This window comes from Astatotilapia calliptera, chromosome 7 (genome assembly GCF_900246225.1).
Source record: "Astatotilapia calliptera chromosome 7, fAstCal1.2, whole genome shotgun sequence".
NCBI lineage: Eukaryota > Metazoa > Chordata > Actinopteri > Cichliformes > Cichlidae > Astatotilapia > Astatotilapia calliptera.
The window spans coordinates 44,165,705-44,185,101 of NC_039308.1; the positions used below are offsets into that span (position 1 = coordinate 44,165,705).

General features: G+C 36.0%; 1 protein-coding gene across 2 annotated transcripts in view; it reads left to right on the forward strand.

The window, feature by feature from the left end:
- kitlga (kit ligand a) overlaps window positions 1-19,081 on the forward strand; it is a 29,787-nt gene extending 10,706 nt beyond the window's left edge. For both annotated transcript variants that reach the window (XM_026174994.1, XM_026174992.1), the window contains exons 2-10: window positions 7,947-8,057; window positions 8,584-8,640; window positions 9,430-9,582; window positions 10,197-10,377; window positions 12,272-12,316; window positions 13,057-13,154; window positions 13,353-13,459; window positions 15,666-15,729; window positions 15,813-19,081. In XM_026174994.1, the coding sequence (XP_026030779.1) occupies window positions 7,947-8,057; window positions 8,584-8,640; window positions 9,430-9,582; window positions 10,197-10,377; window positions 12,272-12,316; window positions 13,057-13,154; window positions 13,353-13,459; window positions 15,666-15,696 (783 nt within the window). In that variant the 3' untranslated portion in view covers window positions 15,697-15,729; window positions 15,813-19,081. The remainder of the gene's footprint in view (window positions 1-7,946; window positions 8,058-8,583; window positions 8,641-9,429; window positions 9,583-10,196; window positions 10,378-12,271; window positions 12,317-13,056; window positions 13,155-13,352; window positions 13,460-15,665; window positions 15,730-15,812) is intronic.
- The last annotated feature ends 316 nt before the right edge of the window (window positions 19,082-19,397 follow it).

A 19,397-nucleotide genomic window follows, 5' to 3' on the forward strand; every position in this document is an offset into this window, starting at 1 on the left:
CATAGAGGGCAATCTGATTGTTTGTTCTTTCTTGTATTATTGTAGGATCTTTTCCTTACAATATAAGGCGCCTTGAGGCAACTGTTGTAGTGATTTTGGTTATATAAAATGAATTTAACCAAACTTAATACACCCTCAACGGGTTGCGATTTACCAATACATTCAGTCTGGACCAGGTTCAGCAGCCCCCAAGGAAAACAGTAGCAACAAGATATCGATATGGCAAATATTCTGTTTTGAAGTCCAATTTTTAACTTTAATCTTAACTTTAAAGTTGCATTTCTGGTCATTAAGCATGTAAATAAAAATATCTGGTTTCACCTCTTGTTTAGCAAAATGAGATACAGTTGTGCAATCTCCAAGAAAGTTTATAATTTTTCAAGTTTTTGCCGAAATTTATTTCTGCAATTTCTCTACTATCGGGAAATTCTATGTTCGTACAACACAGACCCTTGCCTCCAGCTCATTTGCATTTGTGATATTTGCCACTAGATTGCCAGTGCGTTAACACTGAAAGATGCATGAGCAGCCCAATGCAGACGCCCAGCCACAAGGAGATCATTTTTTGGCACGTTGTGTTCAGTGGTTAGCAACAAAACCAAAAGCTAAACTACACTGGAATTTTTTTAAAAAAACAAAAGGAGGCAACATACTTTCCCACTTTCCCAAACAATAAAGTAAGAGTAAACTACAATTGGAAACCTAAATCTTTTGTTAAAAATCTATTTCTTTTAATTGAAGAATTGTATACTGTCTGTAATTCATACTGTCAGCTGAACATTTCTGTCTGTGCAGTTCAGTATGCAACAGAAAATGATTTTTGATGTCTGAGGAGAGAGCATTTGTTATCTTTTAGTCACTGGAAAATATGTCTGTACCTCTATCTCAGTCAGGGTTGAATTCTCTGCTTCACACTGTAATCAAATTATACTTCCTTGTTCCTGTTAGACTGCTTTTTAACAGCATCAAGTACAGGGCGCCCTTCAACGAAGCTGTTGATCTACTTGTCTGAAAGTATCTGAAAGTATATGAATCTGATAAACTGATCTACTATAAACCGGTTACCATAAAACTGACAACTATGGACCACCAATTCACATATTCGAGAATGAATCACAAGTTCAAAATATTATGATTGTTTTTGTTATGAGGAAAATGTTGTACAAATTTAGTCAAGCTTTTGGTGAGAAGGTGTAAAATATATCACCTACATCTGTAAGATGATCTGAAAAAATGCACAGTTGCACAACTCAAGATTCCTTGTTGGCCAGGAAAAATTCCCCTTCTTCAGTAAGTGCATATTAACCAGATCTGTCTAACCCCTTATTTGTTGATAAGCGGCTATATAATGGGATTGTAAGAGTATCATAAAACACATTTTTTCCCACTCTTTTCCTTTCCAACAAAAACATTGTAGAGTACACAGCACCATTTTATCCTTTTCCTCCCTTTTTGAAATTTTTTTCACAGTAGCAAGATGCGATTTCCTGCTGTACACAAACGGTGCACTATAATTGCAATTAAAAGTATGCATTGTTTAGTTCAACATCTCCTCTATTAAGGATGTAGCATTCAAGGGATGTCCTATTTGGTCAAATAACAAGCTTGTTTTGACATTTAAAATTATAGCTTTGACTGTAAAATAAATAAACAATAAATAAATTGTGTGCTCAGTAAGTTACCATAATGGGAGCCTTAATTCTTCATGCACATGCTCATATGTTTGGACAAGTCTTAGCGACAGTAGTCTGATTTGACCACTGCTCTGTCGTGTCATACAGCAATAAGTCTGGATTGACTTTTGCCCTAAAGATGACATTAACAGCAGACACTTCACTGTCTCCAAAAGACACCTGCAGATTGGCTTCTTCTCTGTATTACCCTTTAATTTCCTAGCAAGATCATTATTTGTGTTTTCATCATTAAAGCCTTTAATCTGCTCCAGATCAATCATACGTTGATGCTATTTGGTTAAAAGGACTGAAACATTTGGTGCTCTCTCATCTCTGAAACCTATTGTTTTACGCAGCAGGGGTTGTCTAATTTCTACCTAAATGTTGGCAAGGTCTGATCTCATTAGACATTTGAATAGGTTTGTTTGTTTCCTGTTTTTCTCAACAACATATGCTTAATGGCACACACACAACAAAACGAATTGTTTTCATCATTTATTAAATGAGCGATTTCTCTGAAAATCTGTCATTAGCTATCACTACTTGTGGCCATAGTAGTTTAATTGATCTCAGCTGCTGGTAATAAATTGGCCTCTGGAGACCACCTTTCTGTGTGACGTTATTGTACGTTTTTAATTAAAAAGTAAGCCATCAGACCTAGTTAACAGATCAAGTAATTTTTATCTTCTAAGCCATTCAAAGTATTTAACTGTTAGCTGTTAGCTGTTTATTTGTAGGGCTACACCAGTCGGTTCAAGCCAACTGGGTTAATAGCCCCATATAACAAATTAGGTTTGTTATAGATCCACATTAAATCAACCTCAATGAAATTCACTGTTTACTCAACAAGTTATGTCTCTTCGTGTATAGGATACAGTTTCATTTTGTGACAAAATAGCTATACTTTTTTTAGCGGATTGTGCACTTGCTATAATCTTTGATATATTTTTCTTTTTCTCTTTTTCTTTTTAAATTTAATCTTTAAATCGTTCTGCTTCTCATTTCAACAGTGTAGCTGATATGTAATTATAGGAAAAGAGTTTATCTGAATGGGTACTGAGACAAAATTGTAGAGTACTTTGGGCTGTCAAGTTGAACAGGAAGCAAAATATTCCCCGAAACCCAGATGTCTGACAGTTATCATCTCAAGACAAATGTCGCTTGTAAATGTGTCAGACATAGTTGAGGAAATGGTTTTTACGGTTTATACCTTAAGGTAAATTTATAAAATTATTATTTCCATTTGTACAGCAGTTAGAATTTCTCAATCAGTCTCTAAAGTCTTATCTGTTTTTTGAGGTAAAAAAAAAAAAAAACAGAGCTCCAGAATAAAAATTTGACTACACTACTTCCTGATGAGTTGAATCAGGAAGAGAACGAGCTGGTAGTAATTAACATATTCTTTGACAAAAAGAAAAGAAAAAAACACAAAACACATTTAAAGGTTTTAAAAAAATTCCAGGGTATTCATTGGAAACCCTCGGGTAACTTGAACCTGAATCAACTCAAGAACATCTAGACAGAAACAGCAGCCTGGTGTTTTCCCTCCCCATCTTTCATCATCTGGTCTGTTTTAATCCTCATTTCAAAACATGGGAACTAATGACTAATGGCAAAATTCAAAACAGTGATGTAGGCAAAAGATTATGAGAAATGTCCATCTATCTGACACAACAGGCTGCATGTTGCCATGGTAGACTAATGTCATGCAAGGTACTGTGCTCTGCTTTTATGAGATTACGTGGATAACAGGGCCACGAGCCCAGCAGTCTGGAGAGCCTGTTCAGCTAATTAGGCATCGGGTTCAAAGTGGTGATGGAAAATCAGACGGGATAATCATTATCTGCATCATTATAATGAAAACAGAAAACAGGCTTTCAGCAGGCCTCAAGAACTGTGATGCACCTGATGATGGAGAACAGGGCTTTATTTTGGAGGCTTGTGAATTAATATTCAATGATTTTGGTTCTGATAATACTACTATTACTACTACTACTTCTGATACTGTTAAAACAAAAAGTGGTTGTAAAGTGTCCGACAGAAAAATGCAATTTTGTGCATGGGAGATACTTTCATCTCCTGTTAGTGCAGCTGTGTCTTCTGTCTGAAAGTCAATCAGAAAGCATCAGGGAAATGTTCAGATGACCGAGTTCAAGTAAGTCAAAGTGCTGTCGGTACTGAAGCCTTGTTGTTTATTGATATGTTTGGCCTGAGCTGTGTTGGGAATTCCGGAGCCTTTCTGGAACTTTTAGAAACAAGATCTGTTTGTTTTTTCGGTGTGTATTATTTTAACAAGATAGTTCCCATATATTTTTATTGTTGAAATTAGACCGCTCACGATAAGATACAGTTGTGTAAAAATATGGTGTATATGCTATGGACTACGTGACAATATGATACTATTACATTTTACATGGATGTCAGATTACACTGATAGTCTTAGGAATGGTTCCACTATCGTGCACTGTAAAAATAACTTTTGGTCAGAGTGCATAAATTACAGTCACTCTCTTTGCAAATTGTACATTTAGAGGACTTAGATTTCCATGACCGTACCGTCTTCAAGTAAAATAGAACTTATTGCAGCAGTATCGTGCACCAACTGATTTCTACACACAGCTTTACAAATTCCCAGTATCTTTATATTATTTTCTTCAAAGTAGCCACATAGTAGCAATAGTTGTTGCAATGTTGTCCCACACAGTTGCTACTTGGTGAAATAAATTGTTTTACAAAACAAGGTTTTAACAGTGAAAATTGTTGAAAAGTGAAGCTAAATCTCAGTGTTGTTCTTGTTGCACAGCATTTCTTCAACAGTGTTTTTTTTTAACATTGTGTCCTTGCGTAAGTCTGTACCTCCTTCCTGTGTTGCCAACACACAAAAGTAAGTCAACAGCTGTTTTGATCCAACAGCAGAAATTTAAGCAGGTTTGCGTCCGTTGTTATTTTTTGTTTGAAATGTTTAATGGTAGGTCTGCTCTTAAACCTCTGCTGAATAAAAATCAAAATGATAGAGAGTTGTACTATAAATATGAATGGGAATTGTAAACTACAATTTGGGTTCTTTTTTTCTTCTGTCAGCACAGAAGTAACACATGAATGGTTTTCCTAATCCAGGAAGACAGCTCAGCCTTGGAGCAAAGAAACAATTAATTATACTTTGGTAGTAATCCAGATCTAGGAGTCCTACCATTTGATTTTTTTCTTCTTTTTTTTCTTTTTTCCTTTTAACCAATTACATAATCTGATTTTATTGACTCAGGCAACAAAAGAAAACGTTAAATTATGTTTTGTTTTAATACTTAAATTCTGTATTTTCTGGTCACTCTCAAAAGGCCATCATCATATTCTATTTCAAGTATTCAATTTCCATTTTAAGTAAACCTTTTCATAGAATAATATGATGTAAAACTAAAAACCTCTTGGATAGTGATAGGATCTGCATTAATTATACAGAAATGTCAGGTCTCTACCACCATCATAATTGAAGCAGTTGTCCTAGTCCCCTCATCAGCCCAATCTAACCATAAATCTTATGAAGATTTGTTTCAGAAAGACACTTAACTTTCCAGCACCAAGAGGTTAATCGAGTTCTTTAACATGTTACACCAAGTCTAACATTCGTTGATTGGTTGTGCTTAGCTAATTTATTTCATGGGTTATGAATCTGTCTCATAAGGATCCTGGAATGGTGACTACATCCCCACCTGATGTGTTTGCTGATGTTTTGTTTGTTTGTTTTCTTTTTTTTGTTGTTGTATTTATTTATTTATTATTATTTAGTTTTATTTGTTAGTATATTTACATTTGCAAACATTCAGAAATTATAATGTTGATAATAGCAAACCAGTCACAGGAGGTCCACATGTGCACAACAGTTAGCTGTTTACTAGCTTGATAGTGAAATGATAACATGTCTTCTGAATGTCCTTAATGACCAAACATAATTAGCAAATTTTTCTTAATAATCTTTTCACTGACTTAAATTTGATGGGATGCTTTCTAGTCTGTGTGAAGTTTTAGGTTTTTTTTTTTTATTACAGCATGAGCAACAACTGCACACTTGACACACTGAATCATCTTTTAAAAAAAATGTTTCTATATAGTGAGCATGTCCATTAAGCTATGTAAGCTTAAGCTATGTAAGAAATGTAAACAGATGGATATTGTGGCTTGAAGAGGAATTTTAAGGATTCTAGCCTGCTGAATTCACTATAAGCCTGTAACTCCATACACTCAGGTACTGTAGCAAGTTTCTGCATGTAATCCATACTAAAGAAATTACGGGCAGCCTGGACACTGGACATTAACCTAAAGGAGACAACAGATACACTTGTTTCTCGTTCATGAGCATCACTGTGCACACATTCTGTACAGACAGTATGTTAAAGACAAAAAACAAGAGTATTGGAGTGGTTTGAGATGTTGTGTGATAAACATCAGGTTTTGCTTTGCTGAAAAATCCCAACATTGTACTTTAGTTGTAGATAGGGAACTCTGTTTTTATTATCCCTCATTTGTTATACAAATATGGTTAGAGGTTAAAGATTGAGGCATAACTCATGAATTTAAGTGTCCAACAAACTTGCTTGTTTTTCAACCCCGACTTCCATTTAAAGACAATAGTTGGATGATACAAGCTACAAGGAATTGAATTACATTCCGTCTTTTCCTTTAGCATTTCCTGATGTAGATGGATCATTGTTCCACTGGCTTCCTGTTGTGGCTTATTGTGACTTACATATAGCAACAGGAGGAACACTGGTGGGTTTGAAGATTTGAAAATTACTGATCTCACCCCCAGGCTGGCAGGGAAATGTAGATGGTCCAGGTCTGTGCCGCAGTTAGTTGTTGCAAAATAGTATGATCATCATTAACAATAGAACAAAATCTTGTTATAAAGGTTGCCAGATTAGATGTGGCATAGTTCCCTTTGTGAAACACTTAAAATTTTATCCACCAAACAGCAAGTTCACATTGAAGGTTACTAATGTGTTTTTGGGCTCTCCTTCTTTTTGGCCCCATCTTTACTGAGAGGAGAATTAGGGATCCATTGCATAAGAAGCAGGTCAGCCAAAAGACTGCAAGCTGTCTCTTCATGAGCCTGAGAGTAACTTTAAGAAGCTATGTTTACATTATTGTTCTTACTGCGAGACATATGTTTTTAAGAACAAATATCTCATTTAAATGGCAGCACTCTGTTTCCAATCACTTTAACACTTGGCAAGTAGCAATATTACAAAAAGGGATATTATCCAAAGGATGTAAATTTTAAAAGGTTAACGTTTGGCATCTGATATCTTCTATTTAAGTACACAAATTTAAAATAATTAATCACAGTCGGACCTGATATAAGTATGCTGATACTTGATGGGGTTTTTTGGGTTGTGTGTGTAAAACTTCAAGACTTTTAAAGTAGCTCTTTCTCTCTTTTCTGGCTACCCATATGATCTACCCCGACCTGACAAGACCATAAAAACATTAAAACATGTAAGACAATGACAACAAAAATCCCTTGTCATTGAAAAATAAAAATAACATCTAGTACTGTGTCATTACCCAACTCTGTTCCAGCATGGCAGAGAATCTATTTCTTTTTTCACTTCGCTAGAAGTTAAAGAAGAGCCAGGAACTAAAATACTCTTACAACTAAAGCAACTGCCAGTTAAAACAGAAGGCAAGTGAAAATTGAAAGCAGTCCTCTGAGTAAGAATTCTGTTATTCATCTTATCAGACTCTTTATTGCATTCTTTAAGACCTTTGCATAGATTTAAGACATAACTTGAATTGGTTTTCCAGAACAAAGACAGTAATTTATCCAACATTGCAGGTGTGACATTACACGTCCTTGTAAAATGCTTTGATGTGTCTCCACCATAAAGACTAGCCAGTAAGAATAGTACTCAACACAGCATTGGCAATACACATTTATTATATGGCTGTAAAATTGTCATATTTCATTGCCAATTGTATTTCTTGGTGACTTCTATAAGAGAAAACACATCTTTGTGCAAGTAATGGCCAAAGGCTTGGGAGGCCGAGTTGTTAAGCATGGAAACACCAACAACTCTAAATCTTGGAAAGTTGCAGGAACAGCTGCAAAACCCACTCTTTTTGTTCTTAATCTGATTTAGTGTGACTTTTTTTGCTTTTGCTTTTTAGGTACAGTGAAACTCTAATCTAATGTCTCACATGAGATTCTGATCATAAATGGCTTTTTATGTTGAAGATGTAACTAATTGCCAAAACATGTTTGTCCCTTCTGACCTGCAGAGTTGGATACACGTCTGTGTCCATTTCCTGCTGTTCATTACGCTTGGGGTGCATTCAGATAGACTTAACGTCAACCCAGTGACCAATGACATCGCTAAACTCTCCACTTTGGTAAGAGAAACACTCCAATTAAATTGTATTTGAGAAATTCTAAACTAAATGTCTATTCTGGTATGTTATACATGGCAGGCTACCACTGAACAATCTAAAGCTATTATAGCTATTAAAATATAGTCAAATGAACACACAAAGCACAATGCAAAGGCATTAGAACTGTATTCAAACCAGTGGCAGATCTTGAAAGTCTTTGCTCAAACAGCTGCAAACACTGTATTTCTCCAGAGAACCATATTTGATCACTGCCATCACTTAACCGTGTAATGTAAAAACTACCTGTTTATCTTTCTAGAATATATATTTTAAATAACTACTCGTCAACAGAGGAGAAAAAAGAAAGTTAGCACCTGAACAGGAACAGGAACAGGAACAAAAAAGAAAGCTGTGTAGTTGTTTCACCAAGTCTTTGTGTTCATGGTTTCAATAATAGTAAATTCACAAATTTTCAAACTGAATGAAAATTCATGTTTTTATGATGTTGCCTGCAGTTTAATGTTAATGTACTTTCTTTTTTTTACAGAGACAAAATATTCCTAAAGATTACCTAATTCCTCTAGAGTACATTCCTAAAGAAGAGGTAAGATATTGTGACATCTTTCAATGAACAGGCAGTAACCAAATTTATGACAAATCTAGCAAATTGATAAGCACAAAAAAATGCTTTAATTGTCCTTGCATTTGACGTTGTTACTTCAAAGAGGTGAACCAGGTTTATGGCCACTCTGAGTCATTTGGCATATTTGGGTGTGTCAGGATGGTAATAAATCAGCAATAAGATGAAACCAGTCTGCTACCAATTTGCAATTGGATTGGTTCAAATTGTTAATAACATAGAATCTGTTGTGATAATACAGCAATTAACTTTTATAGGTGAACAAAAGTGCAAAGTCAAGTCCCCTATTGCCACAGACTGCACTCAACGCCACACATAGACTCAGACTAATTGCAGTGCGTTAACAATCTGTGTTTATAAATTAGGCAGCAATTATTGGCAAACCTTCAACAGTCTGTCTGAGAATGATTCGAGTCAGTTGGACCACAAATGTTTTGACACTAGTTGCTTCTTACCTATGTAATTACCTTGCCTTTGAAAGTGGTTACTCAGAGATTGAACGTGACGCATGCTCAACCTCTGGGTGACCAGCTGGTCACCGCAACTGCCACTTTTCCCTAGTTCCAAGGCTGCCATTTACTCTAGTATGACTGAGCCATAAGACGATGAACTCACTGACAATGATTACCTTTTTTGAGCTACATCCCCATGTCAAACTATCAGTAAACACATCAGCTATGCTGCTATCTTATACCATGTATGTATCACACAGTTCATACATCTCATGTTACATATGTGTTCCTTTTTTTCCAGGCTGGGATGTGTTGGATGAAATTAAATATCTTCTATTTGGAGGAAAGCTTAGTAAGGTTATCAGAAAAGTTTGGAAACGTTTCATCCAATAAAGAGAACATTAGCATATTCATTCAGATTCTCCAAGAACAAAGGGTCCATATGCAGGATCTGGTAAGTTCATTGTTTACTGGTTATCTTTTACCACTTTTATTACAGATCCAGCATCCATGACAAACAGTGTTGAAATGTGCATTATATATAATTGGATAATGTATATGAAAAACACATAATCAAAATATATAGTGGCCTAATTATTTAAATTGAATGATTTTGGATGAAGTTTTTTTGGACTGCAAAAAAAAAAGAAAGAACGAAAGCATGCAAGCTTCAGGTATGCATTTAGTCACATGATTTTCATTTAATATGGGTAGAAATGGGTTTTCAACATTTTGAAAGAGTTACCCATTCTCACAAGTATTACGCAGCATATAGTCTGTTTCAAATACATGGTCGCTACTGGTTTAGGTTCAGAAAGTAGGAGTCATGATGCTTACTCTGTTAATTCACAAGTTATTCTCACACCAGCTTTGCAAGCGAGACATGAAAGGCTGCAGAACACTGAATGTCTGAAATACATGAAGCATTTGCACAGTCATGCACTTTCATGTGATAATATGTAGAAAAGCGCAAGATTGCATGTGTGTAGAAAAATTAGAGATTTTTTTGGAAGGAAAAAAGAAATGAAATAAATGTATTTAATGAAAATTGTGTCTCTGTATTTCCAGAATGACATCATGCTTGATTTTGAGTGCCACTATAGGGAAGAGAGGTTTGACACCAACCAATACTTTGACTTCATCGAAGATTTACTCAGAGCTGCACAGAATAAAGAAGATGCACACGACTGTGATGTTCCTCCCTGTCCCACCTCACCATACCCACCATTAATAGACGAGTATTCAGAAGGTGAGTACTCTATATAACACTTTTATGTTGTTAGACATGTTTGTGTAATTTCATTAGTTTAATAAATGAAGAAAAACTAAATGGTTAATTGAGGTGTGAGATTTGTTGCTTTATTGCTGAATTCGTGTGCAAAGTTTGTATTGATTGCAGCATGTTTGTAGCTACTGTGCACTGGGTTTTGCAGAAAATTTACTATAAGGCCATTTGTGATATATAAATGTTTGCTCATTTGTGTTTGCCTTTAATTCATGTTACAAAAAAAGGGTAGATCTTTTTTTGAGCCAGTGGTCAAATGCTAAGTTAGCATTTCCTCTTACAGATTCTTATTGATTAAAATAAAACAAAGGATAAAAAAAAAAGCACTGGGTCGAACTATTTGAACTAATATATCTCAGGTGTTTCTGCAAAAGTTCAGTTGTAACGCCTCCACAACAAGCTGCATGTTGCACACTCGTGTTCACTCCATCTGGAGTGTGATGCTTTAAGCCAAAGCACACTACAATAAATGACAAGACTGGCAAAATATCTATCAGTCAGTCCAGCTTTTCTTGGACGAAGCTGATGTTTTTAAGGTAGTCTGGATTTCGCAATCTGAATTTGAATTCATCTTTTTTCATTCTGCATGAAAAGAGTCAGCAAGGAAACAAAAAACAAAAAAATGTCAGAAGAGGATAATCATATTTTTCACATTTTAGTTTCACAGTTAAGATCACTTTGTAATGCACCTGATATTCTACATGTGCCCTTAAAGATATGAATTTAAGATTTGCACAACATTTTTCATTTTATGAAGTTACCACTTTCTCTGTATCAACAATTTGCATTCATTAATGTTGAGAAAAATTGAAGAAGGTATAATCACTTGAAAGTAAAGAACACTGTTTAGTACTCATAAGTCAGATAACAATAATAAAGAATAACTGAATAGGATTACTTTTAATGATGATCAGTAACAAGCAGAAAGATTGTTTAATCACATTTTCATATGTGATATATTACAGTATATCATGATATAATTTGAAGTCAGTTTAATACTTAGCAACCAAAGGGCTACACAGCACGAGCGCGTCTAATACCTAATACCAGATTACCCAGAGAAGTTTGCACAAAATTAAAACTAAGCCTTGTCAAAACCACAGTTGGAAAGGAAACTTTAAAACTCAGAGAAATGTATAATCCCCCCAAAAAAATAATGTTATAACTATACTAACAAGAATATAAATTTGCAAAAGAATCTAAACTAAGGACTGAGAACAATAAAACACACAAACCCGAGGCATAAGTTAAAGGTGTGGGAAAGCAGAAACTAACCTTAACTCTTGAAAACGCCCTCCCAAAAAATAAATTTAAACCCTGAACATTTCCGTCACAAGTTCATTCCTGCTTGTAAAACTACAGCCACCCTCTTAGGAATATAGTGAAAAGGCTTTATTTAGGACAGACCTCTTGTGGCTGTTTGGAGAAGCTTTTAATCCACAAACCATTATTTCTTCACAAGAACTTTGCAAGATAAGAGCTGAAAAATGTTCTCAGCGGTCAGATGGCCCATAGAGACACGGCTGAGTCACAGGACCGAGGGAAGATGTCCCAAGGTAGCACATGTGAAAAGGAAGAAAAGAGCCGAAACCTGATTGTCTACACGTTGAATACAGAGCAATCTTCCCAAGCGCTTGGCTTTTCTTTTGCGGAGTGGTTGGATGAGCTCTATTGTGCGTGTTTGAGGGGAGAGTAGAAAAAGTGGTGTTGAGGTGCCTTTTTAACACCTGACAATAAAATGTTGACACTCCTCTCTTCCCTTAATTTCCATCCCTTTATGTCACTTTTTCATTTGTCTTGTTGTGTTTTCTGGTAACTCTGAATCCATCTCTTTTGTGTTTTTCTGTTTATCCTTCAGAGTCCCCCACTACCAGCCCACCGTGTCCAAATGACTGCAACACAAGTAAGTCTGTGGATATTTGCAAGAAAAAAAAAAGAGCTGCAAAACCAGTCCAGCTGGTGTACCAAATGGGCAGCAGTGTTTTTCCACTTTTGATATCAAGTAAGCCAGTGTCCTCAGAATGCTGTCACTGATGAGCAGTGCTCTTCGGGGCAAATTCCTCATCATGTGCCTCGCCTTGTCCTTTTAAGTGTTTACCTGCCTACTCAGTTAAAACCCCTGCAGGGCTTTGCATCTTCACAAGTTGTCAGTGTTTTGATTAACTGCACGTGGAAATGCAGACAGAATGTACATTTCATTAAATACTGATTCATAAACATTCGTTACAGTGTGAAGTGTAAGTGCGTTGCAGAGTGGTTGTAGTAACACAACAGAAACACTGAAGGGGGAGATCAAGAACATGGTGATATAATAAGTTTCTTTTTGTTTACTGTTGCTTTCCTGATAACCACATTAACCTCCAGAGAGATTAAATTTCAGTATTTTATTTGAATGGATGCCAAGAAAATCTTTGCACATTATCAGTAGTTTGTGCCGCAAAATGCTCTTTATGTTAAAGAGAGTAAGAACTAAGAAATAAGGTACAGTATAATATTTATTTGGTGATGCTCTTTACTTTTCACGGTAAAAACAAAGAAAATTTAATTATTAAAAAAACAGAAATCACTGAAGAAAAAGTTTATTTATTAATATTTAATCATAGTTTAAGTAATTTTTAAGAGAATTTGTCCTTTTAATCCTAGGTGAGCAACAAAGACTCCTGCCTGAGGTGGTGGAGAGAAGCCTTCTCTCCTTACTCTTCATTCCACTTTTAGCCATCGTGTTCTTGCTTGTATGGAAGGTGAGCCAACCTTTGACCTCAAACACTAAGCTGAAGTACCTAAGAGATATGAAAATGTCGAGAGATACAGTCGTGCTTTGTTCCATTGAATTTATGAGAGCTGGCGGCAGCCTTTCAACTTTGTGCCATTGTTCTACACACCTCGTTGATCCTTGTGGTGAACTTCGGAATTAAGAGGAATTTTCTAACCTGGCACAGGTCAGATCACGGAGGAACCAGGACGATGTTCAACAGAATCCTGCAGAAGAAGGACTCACAGGAACAGAAGGGACTGCACCTCCACTAGATACTGAAATATCAGAAAAGTGAGCTTTTTTTGTTTGTTTGTTTTTAATTTACAGGCAATGCAAATTTGCAGCAGTAAAATAATGCTCTGACTTCTTACTGCAGCTGGATTAGTTGCTTAAAACTGATTGAGCAAGCAGTCTGTTAATTATGTACTATTTATTCACAAAAAATATAAACAGAGATCAAAGGTATTACTTCAGGCATGAAAACTCTAAAATAGCAAATTTGCAGTGAAATATTGGAGGTGTGGGTTTTGTTAAAATTGTGAATTTAGTAGTAGAAAATGTTTTGTGTGTTTATTATTACACTATTTTTAGGCCTAGGCTTTGGACTCGTATCAAATTCTGCTGCTACTTTACTTTTTACATTTCCTTCATATTCACTCTTTTGTAAGTCCCCTGATTTCATAGAAATATTTCATAGAATATCATCACTGTGTAGTCAAGACTCTTTAAAGAAGGTCAATAGCCTAACTGTTGCACAATGGCAAGAAACAAAAAATAATAAGTCATTATTTTAAATTAAAAAGTATATGCACAAAATAAATAAAAAAATAAATAAAAAGGTAATTTTTCACCTAACTGTAGGGTGTCGCTCATATATATAACCCTCATATTGCCACCCATATTAAAAAGTTTAGGAGACACCTCTGTGCTAGTCCATCACAACAATGTACTAAACATTCCACAGAGATTTTGGCTGAAGATAGCACTGACATGACTGACACAGCACTGTTACTGCAAATATCCTGATTGCATTCCCATGATGAAAATCTCCACATCTCAAAGGTGCTCTATTGGATTGAGATCTGGTGGATATTGAGGCCATTTGAGTGCACTGAACTCAGTTTCATGTTCATGCAACCAGCTTGAGACAATCTGAGCTTTGTGACATGGCGCATTATCCTGTTGGAAGCAAGCATCACAAGATGGGCACACTGTGGTTATAAAGGGTTGAACATGGTCGCCAACAACACTCATTTAGGCCGTTGTGTTTGAACAATGCTTAGTTGATACTAAGGGGCTCAAAGTGTGACAAGGAAATATGCTCCACACCAGCAGTCCCCAACCTTTTTTGCGTGACGAACCGGTTTATGTCAATATTTTGGCAGCCTTTAAGGTATCAGGGATAAATACAACAAAATAAAACCAGTACTGGTACCAAAATAAAGATTTATTCATAATACACAGGAAAAGACCCAGGGAAACCGAGTTAACGATAAAAATGATTTTTAAAAAATCAATAAAAATTAATAAGACCCCCAAAAACCATAAATTTCACACCCAAGCCTCAACTCTTGCGACCCGGTTCAAACGACTCCGGTACGGGTCCGTGACCTGGGGTTTGGGGACCGCTCGCTGCTCCGCACCATTGCACCGACACTCTGAAATGCTCATACAAAGTCGGATGGATGCACACTTTTATGGTGATGAACCCAACTTCTGACTCTACCATCTGATTGTCTTATTGCCAAACCATCAGACAAGGAAACAATTTTCCTTGCGCTTTCCGGTTTCTGCCAGTGTGAATTGCAACAGTTTGTTGTTCTTATCTGACAGAAGATACGATCTTTGCGGGCCTCTACTGCTGTAGCCATCTTCTTCAAATATGATGCTTCCTTGTTGTAACCTACCAAGCAACTGAATGCAATCAGACCAATCTCCTCTGACTTCAACAAAACATTTTAACCAAGAGGACTGCCACTCACTGCATATTTTCTTTTCTCTTATTTTTGGACCATTTTCTGTAAACCCTAGAAGTGGTGGTTGTGTGGGGAAAATCCCAGCCAGCATGGCACCAACAAACATTCCACTTTCAAACTCATTTAAATCACCTTTTATTCTTATGCTTGGTTTAAATTTCAGCAGGTCACCGTGACTGTGTCTAAATGCTTAAATGCATTAATTTGCTTCCATGTGATTGATTAATTTCCATTAGTTAATTTTGCCTGATAAAGTAGCTAGGAGGGGTATATATTCACATCATAGAAAAAGGTTTGAAGATATATGTTTACTGCTAGGACTAGTAAAAAAAAAATGACAAAAGTAGTTTTCCTACACTTTTCAAGCGTCTTGACTGCATTGCTCATGTTGTCCTACTGTACCAATCTTGACTCCTGTCATGTGAAAGCCATCTCTGTTGTTCTTGATGTCTTTTCTTGTTTGTTCTTCTGCTTCTTCTTTTTCTTTCACTGAAAGATAATGTCTGTCTGTTCAACTGCAGGAACATGCTGAACGTCATTGAAATAGTGTAAGGCTTCTGCATTTGGTGTTCTTCGGTGTATTTGGTAAGATTTTTGACATTGCTGTAAATAAGAGCAAATACATTTCAAAAAGCTCTAAAACCTCATCTCACTCTCCTTTCTCACAGGGTTCTACCCTTTTCTTCTGTTGGTGTCTAAGGGTGAAAAGAAAACACGAAGCTGAATTCCATTGTGAGACCGTAGAGGCGAAAGGCCTGTTCATGACTGCTCTCCAGATTCACGATGGCATATTACATCACCGAGACTGTTCTGGTTTAATCACACACTTATATCATGCGGATAAGCTTGCCTTTCTTCTAAGACTGCATGCTTTTGAGAAAAAAAGTGAGATATTTGCTGTTATAAACTCCTGTTCCACACTCATCCTGGGACTCTATGACTCCGACTAATCATTCATCAGAATCTGCTGGATCGACAGATCTTTGGGGGAAAGCTATGTCTTTTTACCAGCGTGTCATTCAGTCTGGCTGTGTTTTTGGGCCTGCCGCTTCATTTTCAAGGAACATACCACAAGGTGACCAGTGTTATGCTGGTTATGTCTTGTATGAACTTAAGCCTGAATTACTACCTCCGGTGACCCTCATGTTAACCACACCTTCAGCAGCTCCACAGTTTCCTCTGCCTCCAAGGTTTCCTTAAGATTAATAATGTTAATCTTTGTTGTTCCAAGATGTAGTCACATTATCTGCTTTAAGTACAGTATGTACCCATGGGGATATATGATGTATTTATTTATTGGTGGCAGCACTCAGTGGCTGCTGTTCATGCAACTATAATGTCTGAAGTTAAGTCATTTAACAGCACCATTACTAAAGGGCCACACATTTTAAAAAAAAAAAAAAGAAGAAGAAAAAAAGGTTCTGTATACTAACACATCGCAAACCCCAAAACATATTCCTCCTAAACAAGTGTCATTTTCTTATTGGTGTTGTTGTTGTTGTGCGTATATGTAATTCGGGTGATTTAGAATGTGTGAGAACACATGTATACAGAATATGCTGCTTTGACTAACTTAGATCTAGACTGTTAAAATCTGCAATGACATTCTGCTAACAAGTATCAGGGATGACGTCTGTGGATTCATATTTTTTTTATTTTATTTTATTTTATTTAAAGGTGAGTTTTTCAGAACATAGAAGACAGGCACATATAAGACAGCAACCGGCTTCCCTTAGCAAATGTTTTAGTTCGACAATGCCTTTATTTTTTACTTTACACACATCTATGTTTGCAAGGCAAAAACTGTTACATAAGAGATTTCTTGATGGCCATTCCTCAAAGGAAAAAACACTAAATTGTTTGAGACAGAAACAGAAATATTCAACAAAGACCTTAGCATTTAGATTTTTATGATAAACTATCTTTCTTTTAAACTGTTTGTTCAAAAACCAAATGTAATCGTAAATCAGGCTCATCAAGTGTAGACTGTTCACTCATAAGGTTTCGTCTGTTCTTGCTTACTTTGCCTTTCAATACTGCCAGAATTAGTGTTGCACAGGAAAAGCACTCGTAGAAAATCTGATGAAATAGTAAGTGCATTTATCAAAATTAAAATGCTAATAAAGGTCAACAGATGATATGAGTTTTTAAAAATTGACAAAAATGCCCCTTACCTTTATAATCCACAAAGTTCTCCACATATTGAATTTTTTGCCTTAAAGTTGCGCCAACTTATCACAGTATTGAGGAAACGGGCAGCAGGGTTAAACTATTTAAAAAGGAAACTAATCTTCACAGCCTTGCCCAAAGACAAAGTAGGGAATCCAATAAATTATGATGGGTTGTAGTCAAGTAATTATGAATATTTTTAATGACAATCAATAAAGAGGTAGCAGTGTGATTAGGACACACTGACTGTGACCTTTCCCATCAGACACATACCTGACAATGACATAACTGGCAGGACACAAACATCAGTATCTATATCTAGTTTGAGTGTTTCTCTTACATATGTGGTCTTACATTGTACCATGTCCATTCATGTTTTTGTGCCTTGTTTGGTTGGTGTGAGTGACTCGTGTGGAAATGTAAAAGCCCTTCCATGTTTCCGTGTTTTAGCAGAGTGGCGAGATCATTACAGGGCAGACAAAAATAACAGACAGGAGTTCCAGTCTCTCTTCTTCTTTTATTTTTAACTGAGAGTTAAGTTCGTTTGACTTGTGCCCAGTAAAGATTTGGATCTAGTAAAGCAGTGTTTCAGAATGTGAAAACTAAAATGGCTGAACAAACTGCAGTGGTTTTAACTTTTCTGTCCACGTTACATTTTCTCCTTTATATCCTATAGGAAATTTTTAATCTGGTAACTGCTTGTTTCCTGTGTATTTGGGACTATATGTTGGGAATTTTTTCATATAGGAGTAAAGAGTATATTGTGCAAAATTAAATATATGTTTTGTTTTGCTTTTTTTGTTTTTGTTTTTTTATGTATACCACATTGGTGTTCATATAGTTCAGATCAACTTTACCTTTCAGCATCAATAGCTGGAATTTTTTCGTGTGGTATTGTTTTTAGTGTTGAACTGCAAGAAAATGTTCAAAAATGCATTTTTGAGGAACGCTTTTGATCATGACAAATTTCCTGTGACATGTTCTTTATGGCGAGCCGAGTCTGTGTTAGGAAAAAGTATAACACTTTGGTGTCCGTGTAGTCTACACCAACAGTACTTTTAGAGGAAATATCTAAACGTGTGGTGTGACAAAGTATTGCAATTTCAAAGTTTTCAGTCAGTTGCTTCCTTTCAAGGATGCATTTTTGAACCGTATTGAAGTATAATATCTATGGCAGTTAAGACCTGAGACTTTCTCTACAGTTACCTTTAGGTTGTGCTTCTCCACATGAAGACTATTACACGCAGTTTCCAATATTCTGACAGAGATACGGGCTTCTCTAGCCACAAATGAGCAAACAAGGTATACTATGTCAAAAGTTGCTTTTATACATGGTCTTTGAATATAATGAGCTGCAACAGGTCTAAGCTGTGAACAAAAAAATAGAAAAAAAAAACATGGTCTCCCATTTTCCTGTCTATGCAAGAGCCATAAGCAGCAGTATGTCTAATGCGGGGAAGCCAGAAAGTAAGCAATTTCTTGCATTAGTCAAGAGAATGACTGCCCTTTAATACTGTTCCTATGTGAGTCGTAATGTGTTCTGATGCATCCTGAACAGTGCTTTTGAGTGTGCGAGTCATTCAGTCCATCTATCTTCAGTGAGTGAGTCAAATGGCTCTAGGCAGGAAATAAGTCTGGGTGCCAAAAAGCAAATGTTATTAATGCCTGGTTGGTATTCTGGGTGAAAACTCTACTGTATTCTGTATTTTTGTATAATTGTAAACAAACATATATGAAATATGAATAAAGTACATGTACCCAGCTGTTATCTGTTGTTTGTTCAAGAATTTTAATTTAGAATCTGCTTGATTAGGAATCCACATGTCATGTGAATCCACACATCACATTTTGAGTACTTGCGTGAAAGAGCTTTAGGTACTTTGGAAGAAAGTACATTTTTCTAAAATTTCTAAAATATTCTTGAAGAAAAGCTTGGACAATTAGATTTTTATGGCAATTTTCTATACTTCCATACTGTTTGCATTTGTGTTATTATGCTGTAAAATGTTATTGTCTGATTTAAACTGTGTTCCAATGATAACTTGAGAAAAAGCCTACAATAATGTGTTATGAATCCAGCTGAT